Raw genomic sequence first — 21,760 nt, 5'->3', positions numbered from 1 at the left:
TCCCGTTCACGCGCGCGCTGCCATGTATATTTTCGCTCGCGAGTCCCGTTCACACGCGCGCTGTGGACCCAATGCGCGTGCACGGGTTGTGGCACGGGTCTGACGCGATAGATGTCAAGCATTAGAAACTGTAAATGCAAAGAACCCTGAGCTCAAAATGCTTGTTAAAAACTTTTATTTCAATAGCTTTGGTATTTGAAGAGAACAGACGATTATTGCTTTTTATGAAGGTAGATCCACTGTTCACTGCTGTTGTCTCTCTCACACACTGAAACTTATCGTTTCTCCTGCTGTTGCATCACAAAAACTTCATAGGGAGTCACACCCACCTACTTCCAGACCATGGGTCCCCAACTGTCGAGAAAAAAAAAGAATGGAATCTGTGAGCAGATAAGTTATTTTATACACCAGCACAATGGATATCAAATGAAATGAACAAGATGTGCTTTAACTGCAGACTGTCAGCTTTTATTTGAGGGTATTTACATCCAAATCAGTTTCCCTCAGCGCTTTATAAGCCTGGCGGCCCGAGAGGCTTTGCTTGCCCACCCGCCAGGCTAAGCTTCATGCCCTGCCCCCCTCCCCGACCCTACTGTGTCTGCTGACACGTATGGCGCAGCAAATCTAGAGCCCTCCATCAGTTGATACTGGTGAGAAACAGCAGCGGAACATGTGCAACCACCCCACCCCCAATGTCACAGAGGAGCGCTGCGGGATGGATTATATTTTAATCTTAATTTTACCTTTTTCCTGTGTTTCCTCCGTGGGTGCCCTCTGCCCCGGGGGCGGTGGTCGGCTGTGGCGGCCTGCTTTCCAGGTGTGCCTAGGTGGAGGTGGGGGTCTTCGCCCTCGCTGCCCTGGGCGCCCTGTGTCGGTGCCTCGGCTGCTGCTGTGAATCTGCTGCTGTCGGGGCGGATGACTCCCCTGATGGCGTTTCCTTGTCCATATCTTAGCTGGTCTGGCTCGTCTGATCTCAGTCCATTGTGTTTTTTTCCTTGGGGAGGGGCATGCATGTGTGTGTGTGCATGTGTGTGTGTGTGTGTGTGTGTGCGTGTCTGCGTGCGTGTGTGCCAGAGGATGAGTGTTGTGAGGGGGATTTTATTGTCAGACTGTTTTTAGTGGCTAGGTTCTTGACAGGTACTAGATGCCGAGATCACATTACTCCAGTGCTGGCTGCCGGTGCAATATCGAGCTAAATTTAAGATCCTAACTCTTGTTTATGAGGCCCTCCAGGGCAGTGCCCCCTCTTGCATTACTGCACTTTTGCACAAGTATGTTCCATCTCGGTCTCTTCGCTCAGCCGAGCAGGTCCCCGAGGTGGTCCCACGGTCCAAATATCGATCTAGGGGTTATCGTTAGGGCTGTAGCGAAGCCTCGACGACGTCGACGGCTCAATTCTAAAAATTTGTCGACGTCAGATCCGGAAGTCGACGCACCGCGCCCACTTGTTGCATCCCCAGGAGTTTGTAAATAGAGGAGGAATCTGCCTGTTTTTCCTCTAGTTCGCCCTCTTCTCCGCCTTCAATAACATCTCCGCCAAATACCGAAGACCCGGAACAATGTCCGTCCACTACTAGATCATTTTCCTGTGTTGCCCGCCTTCGTCTCCCGGCAACGGACAACAACTTCCGGGGTCAGATGCGCTGCTTCGTCTCTACCGCAGATGTAGGACATCACCGGGAGCGTTTCTCCCTTCATTAAGGAGCTTCTTTCAGACATTAGGAGAGCTGTTTTGGTGGTATCAGTCTCTCCTCCGTGCTGGTCTGTTTGCTGCTGGGTGGTTTTGGTTTATTTAAATTTGGTAACTTGAACTTAATGTTGGTAAAGCTACTGTTGGCATCTTCGCTAACAGCTTCTTGCGTTTGGATAAGCTGTTACGTTTTGGTTTAGAGTTCATCTTTTTTGTGGTGCAGATCTCCCTTTTATTACATTTAGAGTGTTGTGGGTTTTCGGTTTAGTGTAAAATATCACCTTAAGTTTGGTTTAACCACCCAGTTTAGAGTTTGGACTTTTGGAGATCCTTATTTTGGTCCAGAACTCAGTAATCGTTGCCCAGTGGGACATCCCTAGTTATTTGTACTTTGTTTTAATTCTCCACAGGCAGAATTAGTTTTATTATTCCCAACCTGTGGATGGAAAGATTTATGAGTTTTTGTAGTTGTAAATAAACCTGATCATCATTTTAACTTTTAAATCCCGTTATTGTCCCTTCCTTTTTGCACACGAGCCAAACTCCCCAGGAAGGGTCGTAACACCACTCGCCTCACGCACATAAGTGACCAAAACAAAGCAGCATGGCGACACTCCATCTTCTACCACCTCTCAGGCAGCAGCCTGCACTCCCAAGTTCTACATGTCACCAGAACATAACCAACCGCAACACAATAAAAGCAGTGTTACACAAAATGGAAGGCCTGTAGTGTTTATTCTCTTACAGTAAGAATTTATCAATTTTTTGAGGAATTTATTTGAGATTTTCTGGTTTTTGTTAATTGTGCAATAGAAAAATAATCATTAGATTAATTTTCTAAATAGTCATTAGAATAGTCGACTATTCGATAAAATAATCGTCAGAATAATCGTTTTAAAAATAATCGTTTACCCCCAGCCCTAGTTATCGTGTATTTTCTGTTTTGGCTCCAACTCTGTGGAATGAATTGCCATTGACCATTAGGCAGGCACTGTCCCTTCAAGTCTTTAAGTCTCGTTTAAAGACTCATTTCTATTTGATTGCTTTTCAGCGATAGGTTTCATTGAATTGCCCTGTCATTATGGTTTTTAATACTTCTTCTTTTTGATCAAGATGCTTGATCTTATTTTGTCCACCATTTGTTTTTAATTGATTAGTCTCATTCCGTTACCTCTCTGTATTTGTAATATTGCTTGCTTGTTATTTTTTGATTTAATGTTTTTATCTTGCTCTTATGCCCAGGTACTGAGAATGTTTTTATGATGCTGTTCAGCACTTTGGGCTTCTGATAACATTGTGGAAGGTGCTCTACAAATAAAATTGATTGATTGATTGATTGATTAAAATTCAGGGGATGGGAGTGAATGTCGGTATGCGGGCCCTTTTTAATTTTTTAAGCACTTTGAGTTGCATGCATTGTATGATTAAGTGCTATATAAATAAAGATTTGAGTTTGAGAAAATAAAAAAAGTGTTTTGATGATAAAATCTGTTATTTCACAAGCAAGCAGGACAACATATCACATATTTACAAACAGCTGTCAAATAACATATAAAAGTATGATTCCAATTAGCTTTTGTCTCTTTCCAGATTGTGAATGAAGCAGCCAAGTACCGCTACCGTTCTGGGAACTTGTTTGACTGTGGGAATCTCACCATTCGGGCTCCGTGGGGTTGCGTTGGCCATGGGTCCCTTTACCACTCACAGAGTCCCGAAGCCTTCTTTGTCCACTGCCCTGGTATCAAGGTAAACCTCTTTACACATTTGAATTCAATGAGAATTAATTATTGGGGATGGACAATATATCAGCATCAATATTGTTATCGGCCGATGTTAGTCATTTTTTAACATATCGGTATCGGTTCGAAAAAAAAAAAAAACGGGCCGATATTATCAACCATTTTTTTTTCCATCTGGTCACCATTTGTTTGCTTGCTTCAGAGGGTGAGGGGAGTTTATGTGTAATTGTTTAGTCATGTCACAGTGATTGTAATAATCTCAGAAGTGTAAATGTATGTGGTGTGTGTACATAATAACGTAAATTCAGCTTTAATAATTTTTATTCTATACAAAATCTGCAGATTTTAGAAGCATTAATGTCAGTACATCGATATCGGCAAATATCGGTTATCGGCCATCACAGTGATCTTAATATCTATATCGGCCCAAAAATTTCATATCGGTGCATCACTACTGCTCATGTCTGGTCTGTGGCTGATGCACTTTTCAACACTAACATTTCAATATGTTAATGATTATATGTGCAGCATAAACAGATGAAAGGCAGTCTAATTGACTCTTCTAGATGAATACCTCATGTTCTTATTACTAAACTGTTTCCCATCTGGTTTATCAGGTCTTAGTGTGTTAAGGCTAAACCCTTTTACCTAGTGCTCCCCATTAATTAGTCATAGTGGTAAGAGATTCCTCTACAAAATAACCTCTTTAAGAAGTCGATGGGCGTTCAGTCGCCACCAATTTGTCTTTAACTAAAGACATGAGACATCAGTTTTCCATGTTTGCTATGTAGAGGTAATCATTTAAAATGCAGAAGAGATTTTGCTTAATAATGAGAACTGAAAACAGTTAAAACATCAGAATACATAGAAATATGCTTGTAATTGTTATCGTAGCAATGCAGAATTGTTTTTGTTCTGATTTATGTTTAGTGCAAGGATTACAGTTCTCCGTCGTGGCGACGGGAATCCGTCAGTTGGAATAATCAGAAAAAAGTTCCGTCAAAATCTCTTCTCGCGCTCGCTTGGGTTTAGTAGTGTCTCTCGCTCGCTCTCTCTCTCCTGTTGCTAATTGAAATGCACACCGATGTTGTTGAAACACATTTCACCACCGTTCTGCACCTCCCAAGCTGCAACAACGTGTGCGCTCATTGCTCGCACCCACGGTGCGTACAAACACAAACTGCGCTCGCACCAGGTGCCGGGGTTCGAACAGAGCCAATAAAGCTCTGATATCACAAGAAAGTTAAGGTGATGAGCGGAACCAGGACCCAAATTCCCGATGGGCCAATCTGAGGTCGGTGTTTTTAGTCGTCTCTTTGTTTTTTTCGGGCCTGTGTTTAGTCATGACACTCTGCTGATCACCTGCTGATGAGAGGATTTCTCCTGTCAGTGGAACAGGTGAGCTGCTGAACAAGCGTTAGTTCCTAGAAACCCTTTCTATGCCCAGACTGTAGTGACCTGTTATTTGTTAATTTTATAATTAATATTAAGTGAGTGCACTAAACCCACTAACGATAGAAGATAAGATTAAATATTATTAATCATATTACTCGGGCTGAACGATTCCTCGAGTACCTCGAATAATTCAAGTACAAAAAAGCCTCGAGTCAAATTCTCTGCCTCGAGGCTTCGTTTGATTCATGTTTAATTAATTCATGGCTTTGCAATCGCCCGGGGTCATGTTTCACCCGGACGAAAATAAGTGACGCACATACACACTGCACTGAATGCACACGCGAGTAGCGAGTGTAACTTAACTTTCTCTTAAGCCATGGCGGACAACGTGGACCCCGGTGGAGTGCAAAAAAGACAGAAAATGTCAAAGGTGTGGAACCATTTTTCACTTCGTAAGGCATTTACACATGTAAATGTCACTTCTGCAAGCGGACTCGGAAGTCCTCTATATATTCTGCGGACACTGTGCGGCTTTTTCATTTGTAGCACTCAGTTTTGGCTCACATTGTGCTTCTGGTAGCAACACGTCAGACCTAAAAATGTGCTAAAAATGGCAGTTTTTACACAACACGTCGGACTAGGGTTGTCACGGTAACCGGTGTAGCGGTAAACCCTGGTAAAAAAGTTAACAATAATAATAACTGTCTTGCTTTTAAAAAATATATATTATTTCGGTGGATTACCGTGGCTGGGTTTAAGCGTAGTGACCCTTACCAGCCACTGTATCACTTGCTGAAGTTGCCGGCGGCACATGCACACTTTGTTGTTTTCAACCAAAACTTTCTTGAAGCTAAAGCGAAATAATGGCCAAAGGAGGAGACGGCAGCGCTCAGGACATTTATTATCCCTCAAAGAAGACAAAGTGGGAAGTTTGGGCATCTTTTGGATATTTGAAGAATGCCGAGGGACAGTTGATAGAAGACGGCTATCCTGTTTGCAGCACGTGCAGGAAAAAGTGTCTGTGAAAGGCAGCAACGCTTCAAATCTCATGACACATTTGCGTGACCATCACCCACAACTCTACAGTCAACGCAAGGCAAGTTAGCGTTAGCGTTTTAGCTAAAATGCGTGATCCGAGGATTTGGGTTGAGGGAGAATGGAACAAGTCGCTACATAAAGCAGCCGCAGCGCCGCTACCTGCATATAAACCGTGTCGCGGACACCCCCATGTTGAAATGACGCTATGCATTACGGGGCTCCCAGGGACAGATAAGAGTTGGTCTCTCTCCTAGAATAATTATGAATTTAACAATGATTACTGCCTGATGACATTTTCCCAAATCTGCAAAGCTCACTGGAAGGACACAAACCGAGGACAATATTTTCCTGATACAGGGATTATTACTCAAGTAAGGGTAAAAAAGTATCTGATTAGAAGGCTACTTGAGTACTGAGTATCATCTGATCTAATATTTTTAAAATGATGACATCAAACAGACAAAAAATAAGAAGTTATGGGCAAATATTGGTATTTTAAAGACTAAAGGGAAAAAATGTAAACAAATAAACAACATAATTACAAAATAACACATTTTAGCCAAAATTTAGACACAAACTGAGGACAATATTTTCCTGATATACAGAGTTTATTTAGTTGTCTGAAAATGTAACACGTTTAAAAAAATACCGCGATAATACCGAAAACCGTGATAATTTTGGTCACAATAACTGTGAGGTTAAATTTTCACACCGTGACAACCCTACGTCGGACTTTTTATTGTGTTGTTATTGATGTCTGTTGCCCCTCGGGATTGCTGCAGGTGGACTCAGGTATTTATGAGAGGAAAATTAAATAAAGTAAATAGATGTTTTGTGGTCAGTATAATTTGACATAACCAAGGCAACCATGCTTTCTTGACAGTCCTTGTTATTGTTTGAGAAAAAAAGTGTAGAAATTAAAACGGACATGTGTTAATAGGGAAACAGCTGGCGAGCCAAGTTTGCACATGCGCCGTGAGCGGTTCTGGTGCAGTTTGGGCCACAGCCGCTCGCAGCGCTACTTCTCGCACGAGGGGAAAATCGGCTAAGGTTGTATTCTTATTTTTTGCACAGGCATTTGTTTACTGTGAAGTAAAGTTGAAGTGCTGAAGTTTTGAAAATTAATTTTGAATAAAACTTGAAGAATAACAGGTAATTGCTTGCTCATTTTAAGAGGTCTTTCATATTTTATAACATGCTATTTGATATAATGGTTTATAAACACAAAAGGGTAATTTATTAGAGTACCCGATTAATCAATAAAAGATTAGATAGAGTACTCGATTACAAAAATATTCGATAGCTACAGCCCTACACCCTACTATCAAATGTAAATAAGTATAACAGATAACTAATCTTAATGAAAAAATTATATTAATTTTTATTTTAATATTGATTATATTTCATTTCTAAGGTTTGGATGTCTGTGAACATTACAGAATATTCAGATTGGTGTAAAGAACATGATATTATTAATAACAGGCCATGATCTAAAGCTGGTCTGAGGTATACAACTCTGCCCTGGGCCTAAAGCCCTGCAGATATATTTAGTTTCTATGAACACCAACAACAAATAAATAACAGCAGCTGGATTCTGCTTTGAGTCACATAGTTTTGCAAGTTCTGCAGCTCACACGGTCAACATGGAGCTCTGCCAGCTGATTGGTTCTTTTGGTATCTAGTGCAGTTCTGGTACTGAGCAGCATGGATGCATCAGCGGATTTCACTGTAGTCTGTATTCATAATGGATTAAGAAAAGACAGGAAAACATTGTTGGCTCAAATATATCATTATAATGAACATGTATAGTAGGGATGCACCGATCAGGTTTTTTGCTGCCGATCACCGATACCGATCACGTGGATTGGCCAGAAATTTTCTACAACATTATAATGAGTGCTACAAACTACATAATCTGGGAATAAAGGAAATGTAACCTAATCTAAAATGGTCTGTATTAGGGTTGTCACGGTGTGAAAATTTAACCTCACGGTTATTGTGACCAAAATTACCACGATTTTTGGTATTATCGCGGTATTTTTTTTAAACGTGCTACATTTTCACACAATTTAATAAACCCTGTATGTCAGGAAATATTGTCCTCAGTTTGTGTCTAAATTTTGCCTAAAATGTGTTATTTTGTAATTATGTTGTTTATTTGTTTACATTTTTCCCCTTTAGTCTTTAAAATACCAATATTTGCCCATAACTTCGTATTTTATGTCTGTTTGATGTCATCATTTAAAAATATTAGACCAGATGATACTCAGTACTCAAGTAGCCTTCTAATCAGATACTTTTTTACCCTTACTTGAGTAATAAACCCTATATCAGGAAAATATTGTACTCGGTTTGTGTCCTTCCAGTGAGCTTTGCAGATGTGGGAAAATGTCATCAGGCAGTAATCATTGTTAAATTCATAATTATTCTCGGAGAGAGACCAACTCTTATCTGCCCCTGGGAGCCCCGTAATGCATAGCGTCATTTCAACATGGGGGTGTCCACGACACGGTTTATATGCAGGTAGCGGCGCTGCGGCTGCTTTATATAGCCACTCGTTGCATTCTCCCTCAACCCAAATCCTCGGATCACGCATTTTAGCTAAAACGCTAACGTTAACTTGCCTTGCGTTGACTGTAGAGTTGTGGGTGATGGTCACGCAGATGTGTCATGAGATTTGAAGCGTTGCTGCCTTTCACAGACTCTTTTTCTGCTCGTGCTGCAAACAGGATAGCCGCCCGTCTTCTATAAACTCCCTCGGCATTCTTCAAATATCCAAAAGATGCCCGTACTTCCGACTTTGTCTTCTTTGAGGGATAATAAATGTCCTCCTGAGCGCTGCCGTCTCCTCCTTTGACCATTATTTCAGCTTTAGCTTCAAGAAAGTTTTGTTGTAAACAAAGCGTGTATGTGCCGCCGGCAACTTCTGCAGATGATACGGTGGCTGGAAGGGGTCACCGCGCCTACACCGCAGCCACGGTAAACCTACCAATTTAATATAGTTTTTTAAAAACAAGACGGTTATTATTGTCAACTTTTTTTTTTTTTTTACCGGGGTTTAGCGCTACACTGGTTACCGTGACAACCCTACCTGATCGGTTTGCTTTGATCTATTTTGAAAATTCCGATCAAAACCGATAGGGGCGCTATCGGCCGATTACGATCAAATGCCGATCCATCGGTGCATCCCTAATGTATAGATACTTTATCATACACACCTACCAGCCTGTAACTCTACTTTTCCCCCAAAAAATGCACCAGACTGATGCGTTTAAGTATAAAATGTCCAATTTTTTTTTGTTACCGGGGGGGCATGCCATGCCACAGGAACCCCCCCCCCCCCCCCCCCCGAGTACTTTTAATACTCATCAGAGAAATCTCAACACCCACACTTTTAAACACTGTGTATGTGAACGGGTTATTCCAAAGTTTTCAGAAACAAGAATACTGACCTTAAAACCAATCAAATCCCAAACAGTGGCTGCATGTAAACAATAATTCTCAGTCAGATAATAATTTTTTGCTTCAATCCCTGGTTTAGTGATGACTGATTATAATACCAGTACAACATGCTGAGATGGATCAAATTACATTACATCGCTTGTAATATTGTGACAATAAAATACAAAAATGAAATGCGTTAAAAACAAAAGAAAATTAAGAAATGGTACATCTCTAGATGGAAACCAGATGTTGAACTTTTATAATGCCTTAAATATAGTTAAGAGTCGGATTATTCCCAGGAAGTGGCGGTCCTGACGAAAACAAAAGCTGTTCTTTTAGCGGTATGGAATTGTGGTTCATTTTTCTTTTATTGAGTAATAAATCTTTAAATGTGTGTTTGGTGTTACTGTGTGTATCGGGGTTCGGGTGCTTTCACAAAACGATGACACAAACCAGTTCTGGGAGAGCCTTAAAGTCTGTCCTCTTTAACTTAATCAGCGATCATTCAGTGTAAATGTTGTTACATCTTGGTATACTGTGTTCTGATGTACTTTCATATTCAGCTGTGGTGACAGGTTGATATAATCTTAACTGAAAAGAACATCCTGGGGTTGAGAAGGATTCAGTTTTCTGTGTTTGAATCACCAACCAGAATCTTAAACCATGCTAAATGAGGACAAAGCCCAACAAAATGGAAGACAATCATTCCAGTCATAAAACGCTATTAAGCATGACAGATATCTAGAGCGACTTCAAATCAAAACTAAGGGTTATTATGAGCTACAAACATGGGGCCTCTACATCAGGCTAAATGCTAATCTTAGAGCATAACATCTCTGTTTAAGTCACAGCCTTTTGTGTATGAATTTGTCCGGTTCTGAACATGTTTGATGTGCAGGTTTCAGTAAAATTAATTTATATGATTTTTAATAGCAGAAACAAATATAGTGTCATGCTGGTTGGGGTTTTCATTTGGTGTCTCCTCTTTAAATGTTATGATTTTGCCATAAATTTAGCACACTATCTTTTATGAGCCCAAAAGGCAGTTCCCACCACTACCACCTTGACCTCATCACTTGACTCGCCACTCTGTCAAAATACAAAAATAAAGCAAAGAGTGGGGCTGTGTGTGTGTGTGTGTGTGTGTGTGTGGGGGGGGGGGGGGGGGGGGGGGGGATTGACAAAACAGCCATTATCATTTTATTTCCCATCACTTTCATTTCTAATGATTGATAAACATTTAATAACATTAAATTTTCTTTTTTTTTATCAATATTAGGTCCAAACAAGCTAAATGATTCCACTTAATATAGGAACATTTCACACAATGTGGCCCAAACACACCATCTCTCACCTTCCCTTTGCTGTGCGTAAACCTGAACTGGTCACTTGTGTGTAATCAAATGTCAAGGGGGCTTCTTGAAGAGGCTATAGGTTCTGGACTTTTGCCTCGGACAGACTCGTGCGTGTTTTCATGTTTTGGAGGATGAATCTGTGCTCTGCTGCCACACTAGAGACTGGAATCATCAGCCAAAGTTTTAAAATCCGAGAATATCTCTCCAAATGAAATAACTAGAAGTTAGCAAGGTTTCCAGACTTGGAAAGCACTTGCTTCAGTGAGAGGAAACCCTCCTGCATGGTTCTGCGTCACTGGCCTATGACCCACAGCACTACACAGCTCTTTAGTGTGCTGTCCACTCGCGCGCACTATCCATGGCGAGATGCGTTGAGAATGGGGTCCAAGTGTGAAATAATGCTCAGATGCTCGGATGAATCTTTTCTTGATTGATTTTGTTACCTCTGCGATGCTCTCTGTGTGTAATGTTTAAATGTGTGCACCTGCATGAGTCAGGGTGTGAATTGTACTCTGTCATAATGACAGACAGCCTTCAGATTTTTCATCACTATTGAAAAAAACAAACACGAAAATATCTGGTTAACATAACCGGATTGGCACTCATCAAACTCTGAGCCGATGTGGCTACAAGCTAACTGAGCTAACTCGGAGCTAGCAGTAGCTAACAGAGGGGTAAGCTGTTACTTAGCGACTCGGCTAGCTTCTGCCTTCTAGGCTTTAACACCTTTATTGTGATGCTGAGGTCCAACGCTGTCTCTAAATCCACAAAACACATGTAGATTGGTTGGGCGAACCCCATGCATTCCGCTTGGAATGCCAGTATCTATCAGCTGCCTCTGGAGTCCCACAGGCCAAAAAGCCTTCTCTAGCTTGACAGTATCCCTAACCACCAGTATCCAGTCCACCAATGGCTTTGGGGTTGCCACCAAAACAGGCACTGACCACTCAGCAGCCACAGCTCGTCGGCCACCTCGACACTGGAGACGTGGAACATGGCTCACTCGGACTCTGTCTAATACCTTCAAGCCAACTTGCCAACCAGCTTCCTACCCCACCATCAAAGCCAACTTGCCACCAGGTAGTGGTCAGTTGACAGCTCAGCCCCTCTCATGACCCAAGTGTCCTGAACGTGCTGTCGTAGATCAACAAAGTTGATCATCGAGCTGCAACCTAAAGTATCCTGGTGCCAAGGGCTTATATGGATATCCTTATGCCAGGCATTCTCAAACCTGAAAAATGTTAATGTTTTTTATTGTTCTGTTCCTCCTCAGATTGTTGTACCTCGTGGTCCAGTTCAGGCCAAAGGGCTGCTCCTGTCTTGCATTGCTGACAAGAACCCGTGTATATTCTTTGAGCCCAAGATTCTTTACAGGGCAGCAGGTAAGCCTGTTCATGTGTAAAATAAAATATATGTTCAGGGTTTTTGTTTGTTTGCATCTGTGATGTTTAGATTAATCCTGACTCACTCCTCAGAGTTTTAGTTTCTAAAAGATTTTTAATCGTCAGTTTAGCTCAACCGTTTATACATTTAGCTTTAATTTCTGAAACATCTCAACAAAAACTTTTCTTGTTCAGCCCCAGTCATTAGTTGGCTCCATCCAAGCCACAGTTTCAAAACTATCATGGCAGATAAAGTTGCTGAGTCTTGACTGGGTGTCTTACTTAAATGAGCAAAGTTATAAAAACTTTGACATGCCGAAGGAGTTTCAAACTTTCAGTTCAATGTTATGTCTATCTAAGATAAGTACAGGGGTATATCTGACAAAAAGAGCCTTGTCTGACATTATTTGTTCTTTATTTCTTTATTTTATAGAATAGAGTAGAATAGACTGAATTGATCCCACAGTGGGGAAATTTACTTGCTACAGCAGCACATACACTTAGAGAAAAGCAAGATGAAACATAATAACAAGATTATGCAATAGCAATAAGCTATTATTTTAACCCTCAACCACTAAAAACAACAAATCAAAAGGAAACTTGGCTTTGCAGAACTATGCAGCATACTGTAAGGGACACAGGCGTTCTAATGTACATCCGGTATTGCACAAGTATTGAACACATACTGAGTGATGAATTGATGTTATTGTGTAACAGGATTATGTCAGTACAGGTAAAACTGAGAAGTTATACACTCTTACCTCAGAAGGGATGAGTGACCTACGGTAGTGTTCTGTTTTATATCTGGGATGTCTCAGTCTTCCGCAGAAGGAGCTGTCCACGGCCTCCACAGTGGAATGCAGTGGGTGGGAGGGGTTTTTAAAGATGGAGCTACTCTTCTCCAGCCCAGAACCGAACTAGCTTTTTTTAACTAGCTTCTTCAGGCTCTGTCTGTCTCGTTCAGAGCTGCCTGCACCCATACAGGGATTCGGAATTACCTCAGAAGGACCTCAGCCTCCTCAGGAGGGGGAGGTGGTTTTGGCCCTTCTTATACAGAGCATCTGTGTTGTTGGACCAGTTCAGTTTACTGTTGAGGTGAACACCCAGGTACTTAAAGGTATCCACCACCTCAGTGTCTGCTCCCTGGATGTTAACTGGTGAGGAAGGAGTGTTTCTCTGGAAGTCAATCACCATTTCCTTAGTTTTACTGGTGTTCAAGAGAAGGCGGTTACGCTCACATCAGTCCACAAAGTCCATGATGACTGACCCTGTACTCCAGGTCATTCCAGTCAGACACAAAGCCGACAATGGCAGAGTCATCAGGGAACTTCTGGTCTAACTGGCTAACAATAAATCCCAAAAGAAAATAAACAAAAATAAAACAGATGATTTTGATATTTGGAGTAAAAAATAATGTTTGGAATAATTGATTATTTGATGAATTATTAAGCAGAATAATAACAATAAATCTTGTAATTGTTGGCAGCCCAAACACCATGTCAGGTTAAGTGTTTACACTTCCAGGTTATAACTTCCACCATCTTATATGTGGGTATCTATGTACATGCAGTAAGCTGTCCCATGGTTACACATTGTAGTAATAAACTCTTGCTTGTTGGCAGCCTCTGTAAAGTGGTGCTCATTTGGCTACATGATAATAACCTGATATGTGTGATTTAAGACTCCATTATAGTAATTAAAGACTCTTTTTGACAAGAGAAGATTATGTAATGTGTATGCAAGACCACTTCTCTTTGGTGGAGCAATTTTTACTCCAACAGAGGTGTTTAGTTAAGACTGCAGTGGTAGCACTGGGGTTTGGACAGTATGGCATGTTTATGAACAGTCAAATTAAGTCATTTTGCTGAAAATGTAAAGAAACAAATGTCAGGTTGGAGCTACAAGCATGGGAATCTTGGGCTTTTTTCAATAGCTTCTTTAGGCTGACTGGAACAGCATACAAGCATTTTCTTGGCAAAACTGAAAGATAAGTATATCTTGTATAGTTCTTGGGCTGAATAATAAAAATGCAAGTTAAACACTGATTTCACTAAAAGAAAAGTGTGATATTTTGCCATATCTCCTATCAATTGATGAGGAATGATAATTACGTTCTTTATCACACCTGACAAGGAAAACAGAAACTTCCTCTATGCTAATTGTGACTCTTGACTCTGATATGGCATCCTGCCTGTGGTCTGTCCTCCCGACGGACAGCTCAATCCTCGGCAGCTCTGTTTGTCTGTTTGTGTGTGTGTGTGTGTGTGTGTGTGTGTGTGTGTGTGTGTGTGTGTGTGTGTGTGTGTGTGTGTGTGTGCCTGTGTGTGTGAGCTCGTTCGTTACAGCACTTCTCAGTGAGAGAGACAAAGACGGCTCCAGTCAGAGCATCCAGAATGATAATGAATCGGTATGCTGGAAGCCCCCGCTGACTGATTCAACCCGCCAATCGGAGGCTCCCCTTAATCGTAGGCATGAATTTGAGTCGGCCAATCAGTTGGCAGTTTTTGTGTTGAACAGTTCAGCCTGTAGCAGAACATCTTGGGAAGAGGGCTAAAAAATGACTGGTTGAGCACTGAAAAACACAGGCTACCCAGATGTGAACACTTCATACCATACCTGGCCGGGGGCGAGCTGGCCCTGATGTGAAAGCAGCTTAACTTACAACGAGCACATGCTCAGAGAAGACAGAGCAGCAATACAAGGTTTCTCGAAAGATCTTAATCCCAATTGCTCAGTCTAATTGTCATGCCGACTTTATGATTGGCCTTGCAGGAAAGCCTTCAGGAGTTCTGTTTCTCCAAAACCCACTGGTGCTTTACTGTCCCGTGCATTTACAACAAAACCCAGATTCACTTTGCTGAATGAGACAGGGTTAATTGTGAAAAATCTCTGTAACTTTAGAAATTGACATTTTGGGACAAGCTGACTGTTTTTGCAATCAAAAGAATCCCATGACGTCAGTTTTCCAAGACATTAATGACTGTTATCCACACCGTATACTTACATGTATTTTGTGCTGGACTTAGTTGAAAGAGAAGCTGGCTAATACGCTTTCCCTTTTGGACTAATATTTCATTCTTTTGTGGCCCATCTTCTAATCACTACCTCATCCCATCAATGTTTTGTGGTCAACATAAATTATTCTAGGCTCGTTGCTGGCGACAATTCTCATTGGATCATACGTTGGGTTTTCCTCATAAAACCATCTGTGGAAAAAGCACAATATAGCTTCTGGAAGTGTCCAGAAAACTGTTGTAGTGGAATATTTGATTTTTTTGGTGGCTTGTTTCACCATTTTTTCATCTAGTGTGTTATTCAGAGTTTTTGCTCATTTATGACCCAAGCATTTTACATCAACCACAGGGTACATAGTGAACGATGAACAAGTTAGTCGTTGTGCAACATGAATGTAGCATGTGAGCTTGCATAAAATGTGTTTGAGCATGAATGTGTGTGTGTGTGTTTCATTAGTGGAGCAGGTTCCAGTAGAGTCCTACACCATCCCACTCTCACAGGCTGAGATCCTACAAGAAGGAAGTGATGTCACTCTCATTGCCTGGGGAACGCAGGTAGGTGATTTGTACATCACCAGCATATTAGATGAGAAGTTTTGCAGATTTTGTTTTACAACTTTAAGGATGTGGAACACTAAAAAACAAAAACATTTTTCTAATTAGGCTTGGACGGTATTACCATATACAGTCTGTGTTAAAATATAGCTATGGTATCTGTTCCAGGACTGGTGCCATACAATGAAAAATAGCAGTGCATGTAGGAGACAAGGATAAAAAAAAATACAAATAAATGTATAAAATGGATTTGTCGTTGAAGTTTCAGTTTTACTTAAATAGTTTAAAATGTTTTATGCAACTTTTGGAGATGTTCTAGTTTATGAACGTGATGTCATGACGTGACAGCGATGAGGACATGCACTGAGAGATACGGGCAGCGAAATGACAGCTCTTGCACCAAGTGACTTGGTATCTAAAAGAACACAACTTCTGCAGTTTGAGAATATTTCAGATTCAAAGCAAACGATAAAGGAGAGCCGGTAAAGACCGATGAGGTAATTTGTACAAACAAAAGATGGCCGCGAAAGATGTTGGCCCGTTCGGTACAGGAGCGAGCCGGAGCTGAAATAGCAGCCTTCCTTTTGGAGCCTGTGATTAAAGAGACAACACACTTTTCTGGTGGAAATGTGCTGCCAGTTTCCCCCAGATGTCGTGACTAGCCCCAAAATACTCATGCATTGATGCATCCTCGATACAATGGGTGGAGCAAGAACACATCTGGGAACTTTGAGCAAATTTTCCATTATGCATACTTAGGATTGGAACAGTCCTTGGGCCATCTTTTATGACGTTTCACAAGGACGTGAGTACACAAGTTCGGACAAGTATGCATATTGAGAAATGGCCAACATCTTGGCTAGTACAAGCTAGCCATTAGCATTAGCAATTCCACCACACAGCAGAACTCCTCCAGACTTGTGTTTGTGGCGATAAAACATCAATGTTGCAAAGCAAGCAGAGCCGGTGGTAGAGTTGAGTTGCTGTTAACCAATCAGAAGCAAGATGTTTAAATATCAGAACAGAAATATTCGTCCCAATTGTGACTCACTTCCAGTTCTTGAAAATGGTGCAACAAAAATGTGTTAACCCCGAGTACGACTTGCATGGCATTCCTACTAGAGACCACTGCAAATTAAACAAGTGTTCCAAACCTTGAAGATTAAAGGATTTATATCCAATAGCATTAAATAATATTTAATGCTATGAAGAGGAGCAGCAGTTCCCTGTGTCCCAGCATGATCCCTCAGCACATTGATGAGGCTTTTCTTGGCTCTCTGTTTTAACACTGTGAGCCTGCATTGGCTTTGCTATTGTTGAAATGTAATTTTCTATAGTTTGCTATAAAAAAAAGCCTGTCGCTCACCAGGAATCATCCCCGGCTTAGATTGTGCCCTAACTCCTTATCAGGCTTATCAAAGATGTAATTTACCCTCAGCGTGACAGGTGGTTGGGGTTATTGAGACACTGTCTCAATCCAAGATGGTATTACTGCTCTTGTGTGGACGGAGAAGAAAGAAGTTCAGGTGAAGCTGCAGAAAGCTGTTTTTGTAAATAATTGTGCATTGGGTGGTATTCTTCAAAATGGTATTAAAGGCGGAGAACACTGACCGCAAACCCTGATGCCTTACTGCATCTGCTCACATACACATGAAAGTTTGGCTTTTATTGTTCTCACATGGGTTAAGCAAACTAAACCCTACACTGACTACGCAACAAAGAGTTAGAGCTACTATTGCATTAGGTATGTGACTGCTGGCAGTTTTTTGGGTTTAAACAGAAGGAGCCCTGCTGCTAGGTTTGGCTCTGGATTAGAATCTACTGGAAAAGTTGGAGTGAAAGAAGGTCTTTGAAAGTTTTTGATGTCAACATTAGTTTGTTTACAAGGCAGTGTTGCCCAATAAAGTAATCCAAAAGCAATAAAACACAATTTTACTAAAACAAAGTAAAATATTACAGATAAAATCAGTTGTTAGTAAAACATCATATAAAATTCCCTTTTGGTGTGATGTTTTACAAAAGTGTGTTGCTCTCTGCCTCATAGGTTGTTGCATTATTTGTAGAATAACTCAAACTTAAGCACTGATTGCACAAAGATTTGAATGTTTCTGTTGTTATTTAGATCCATGTAATGAGCGAGGTGGCCAGCATGGCCCAGGAGAAACTTGGCGTGTCCTGTGAGGTCATCGACTTACGGACCATCCTACCCTGGGATATTGAAACTGTGTGCAAGGTAACAGCAGCACTTTCATCTTCTAAATGAAAGCTAAAGCTACACATGGTATTATTCTTTTCTGTCTTTTGGGAGAAAACTGACTGTCTCCAGTAGGCATTGAGGTGGAGTAAACATGTCATGTCCATCTCTGTCTCAGTTATCTCATAACTGATTTCTTAACATAAAATCCTGGTTTACTAACCCACATAAACATGTCAACTTTCAAGTAAAATCGCTTCAGGCTGTAATAGGTCTTCCATTAAAGCTGTGATCTGCTGTACACAGATTTTTGTAGGGCTGCCATGAACAGTTTTTTATTTTTTTTGACAATTGACTAGTCACAAATTATTTTGGTGATTAGTCATCTAATTGGATATCTTGTACATTTTTGCTCATCACACTAGCAGGCAGCTGCTCTAATGCAACCAGACAGGACATTTGCTTGCAAAGGTGTGCATGTTGTTGAATTGATTTTAAAAAGTTGACACTGAGGAGGAACACTTTTAATTTAACACTAACTTATCGTTATAAAATGTAACGTTAGCATTTGCAACATGACAGCAAACGTGTTTATAAGGTATATTGTAATGACCTTTTTAGCCAGAGGTGTTGCTATGAGCGATGGTAAAAAACAAACAATAGAGTAGAAGAAGTGTAGAAACAAGATAGTGTTTAAACTGAATGTAAGATGTTCCTGGACAGTGATTTTATACGAACACAACACATGACATACACTCACCGGCCACTTTATTGGGTATACCTTGCTAGTACCGGGCTGGACCTGCTTTTGCCTTCAGCATTGCCTTAATCCATCGTGGCATAGATTCAACAAGGTACTGAAAACATTCCTCTGAGATTTTGGTCCACATTGACATGATAGCATCACGCAGTTTCTTCAGATTTGTTGGCTGCATGCCCATGATGAGAATCTCCCGTTCCACCACATCCCAAACGTGCTCTATTGGTTTGAGATCTGGTGACTGGAGGCCAATTGAGTACAGTGAACTCATTGTCATGTTCAAGAAACCTTTCATAGAAGGCAATTTCTACCTTGAAGTTTTTGCATTCCACATGCATCTCTTGACTTTTTATGAAATTCTCCAGAACATTCAAGCTGTCATGATTTGGTTCTTTGGTCTTTTCCGGTGATGCCACAGCTGACCATACAGTGCAGTGGAAGACACAGCAGCGGTCTTCAGAGAGAAACAAAGCTTTCCAAAACAAACAATGATCAACAACAATTATTACATTTGTCACTTAAGATTTTGACAGTCATCGTAATTTTGACAAATCGACTAATCTTGGCAATATTAGTTGTAAACAGTTTTTTTTCTTCTCGGTTGCAACTGATGCAAGCAAACGTGGAGAATTGCATCAATTTTGTTTAAGATCAATTACAGTTACACATCTTCACAAAGTTTGGAGCATGTTTTTCCTACTTTGAGAGTAAAACTAATCTAAGAATATTGTTTTATGGGTCTAATTCTACTGGTGTGTTGTCCCATTTTGCTGCTGCTGATATATATACTTTGTCTTCACCTAGAGAAACAACACACACCGGCAGATTTAATTAGCCTAATCTATGCTGAACTTCATGCTCTTGTGGAAACACAACAGACTGGGTCTGAGATAAATGTTAAAGGATCCTGGAAATTAAGTTTTGGGGTCAAAAGTTTCAGGGTAGGACAGTTAACAGATGCCTCTTTCCTGCAGAGGGTGTGTTAGAGGACTAAACCATCAGGAGGCCACCTGGTGTAAAAAGTGATGTTGAAGAGCTGTCTGGAAACATAAACCAAACATTTGTTTTAAGGCAGACTTAAAGAGCTTTCCACTGCCAGACAGGTCATGATTATGCCTTGGTTCCGTTCATGGGCTGCTGCTTTTAAACAAGCCATGAATATAATCTGGTTTGTCTTTTCTTTGACTGCCCAACTGCCTTTTGCAGATGAATAACCAGATCTAATTCAATTTACTTGTTTATACTTTCTTTCCTACGTCTGATGCTCCTTTGACACGAACAAGTTAGTCAGTGGGTGACAGGATCTGCGTGCTGTCAAGCAAATCTCATAACCAACAGTTAAAGCGCAGGATGGAACAGCAGTGGAAGGGGAGTAATTTAATAGGGAGTCAATTGGTAGTGAAGGCAGAAATGGCAGTCTTACAACTTTGGGAACTCACTGGTCAGTTACAGAAGAGGCTTCATAGTAGTGTGGTCTTTTTTTTCTTGTTACGCCTTATTAAAACAACAGTTATGAAACTGAATCATGTGTTTATGTGCTTGGCAGGCCTAGTGGCAGGCCTGCTTCCTAAAGCATGTCAGCAATATCTTTTCATTGTCATTTTCCTCAAACCAACCGTTTCCTAAAGGTCTGTTAAAGTCAACGCCTTCAAACAAACTCCCAGATATGTTCATTCTGTTATAAAGACAATGATGTCACGGTGGCATCTGTTTGATTACCAGCTGCTTCTAGAAGTGCAGGTTGTCATTATCGCAATAAAGGTCAGGGTGCATGAGGGTTGGTCAGCTGAATATCTCGTCTATCTCGTGGATAGATTTGAATGAAACTATTATACTTCTATGATTTTGTGTACAATTCAAGATGCCATAGATTACAAAACTGGCTGCAACTCCATTATTAACATAAGAGGGTTCAAACACCAAACTGGGAAGGTTTTGTTAGAAAGAAATTGCTAGGGTCTTTTTTTAATTTTGACCATAAATTTTCATTTTCCTTTAAACATTTTTTACCTTTTCACCCTCAAAGTGTAAAACAGCCTGTTGTTCAATATTTCATTAAAGATACAAGATTATTTTTCTTTCTAAGTCGATTGTTATCACCAGAATCAATGCAGTTGTCCACATATTGAAAGCTGTGATTTATTTATCTCATTGATCAGTTTAAAGTTGGCCAATATGCATGATGATTCAAATAGTTGTGAGTTGTTTACGTAGGTCTTGTCATTGTGAGCTGTTGGGTGTGGACTCAGAACTAATGAGATACACAAATGCAGTGTCTGGATCCTCTGATGAATAAAGGAGCTGAAGGGATAACGCTGAGATGACCTTTGGCTGTCCAAAGCTGCACACGTCCCCCGCTGTTTATTTGTAATGCTTGGCATGAAATTTACCCTTGTTGCTTCCTACATGGAATGAATTTACACACTGATGGATTTTGTTATTCATGAGGCGATATTGCCTGGGTTTGGGTTTTGCGCTCATATTTAACCTTTTCTGTGTGAAAGGAAAACAAGGCAGTTGGATAAAACACGTGCATTTAACATTTGACCTTTGGGAAAATATGATTTTGTGTAATAAATTAATAATAGGTAAAATCAATTTGACTTTTAATGCTGTTGCAGACAACTTTGGCCTCAAGAAACATTTCCAAACCCGGTGGTCAGTTCAGTGCCTTTTATTTTTAGATAGTGAATACACTGTGCAAAAATAAACTCCCAGAAAACGAAATCCTTCTCTTAAAATCCACAAGGCAACACAAAAAAATGCTCCAAAGCCTATGTCCACTCTTCAGTAGCAACGAGAGTGAACGCAAATGTATGAAATGAGATGCAGGACACTTCATGTCCTCAGTGACCCTCTACAGTAGCACTCCTAAGTACTGGGTGCTGCTGCGCGGCTCTGGGCTGGACAGACTTCAAATGGCTGAGAACCGGCTGCCTCAGGAAGGTTTTTTTCACCCTGGATCAAGTCAGTACAGAGCTTGTTTGGGCAGAATGCTTTAGCAGCACCATTTTGGGTCTATAGCTTGTAATTATTTACATTAGTTGGTTTTTCCTCCTATAAACTCATTTTATGATGAGGCCAGTAGTAGGAAGTGTCTCAAAATGACGAGACATTTCAGTATCTTCTCTTTGTAACACAAGTCAACTATGATTCAGTGGGTTCTGTAGTTATAATTGTATTAAGTGTAAAGG

The 21,760-nt window shown here is 40.7% G+C and overlaps 1 protein-coding gene across 3 annotated transcripts in view; it reads left to right on the top strand.

The window, feature by feature from the left end:
• bckdhb (branched chain keto acid dehydrogenase E1 subunit beta) overlaps positions 1 to 21,760 on the top strand; it is a 156,525-nt gene that overhangs the window by 16,680 nt on the left and 118,085 nt on the right. For all 3 annotated transcript variants that reach the window (XM_015949379.3, XM_070551778.1, XM_054740583.2), the window contains exons 5-8: positions 3,281 to 3,436; positions 11,935 to 12,043; positions 15,515 to 15,612; positions 17,735 to 17,845. In XM_015949379.3, coding sequence (XP_015804865.1) covers positions 3,281 to 3,436; positions 11,935 to 12,043; positions 15,515 to 15,612; positions 17,735 to 17,845 — 474 coding nt within the window. The remainder of the gene's footprint in view (positions 1 to 3,280; positions 3,437 to 11,934; positions 12,044 to 15,514; positions 15,613 to 17,734; positions 17,846 to 21,760) is intronic.

This window comes from Nothobranchius furzeri, chromosome 5, assembly GCF_043380555.1.
Source record: "Nothobranchius furzeri strain GRZ-AD chromosome 5, NfurGRZ-RIMD1, whole genome shotgun sequence".
Lineage (NCBI taxonomy): Eukaryota > Metazoa > Chordata > Actinopteri > Cyprinodontiformes > Nothobranchiidae > Nothobranchius > Nothobranchius furzeri.
The sequence above is the reverse complement of the archived record's forward strand: the minus strand, read 5'-3'. Positions and strand labels throughout refer to the sequence as shown.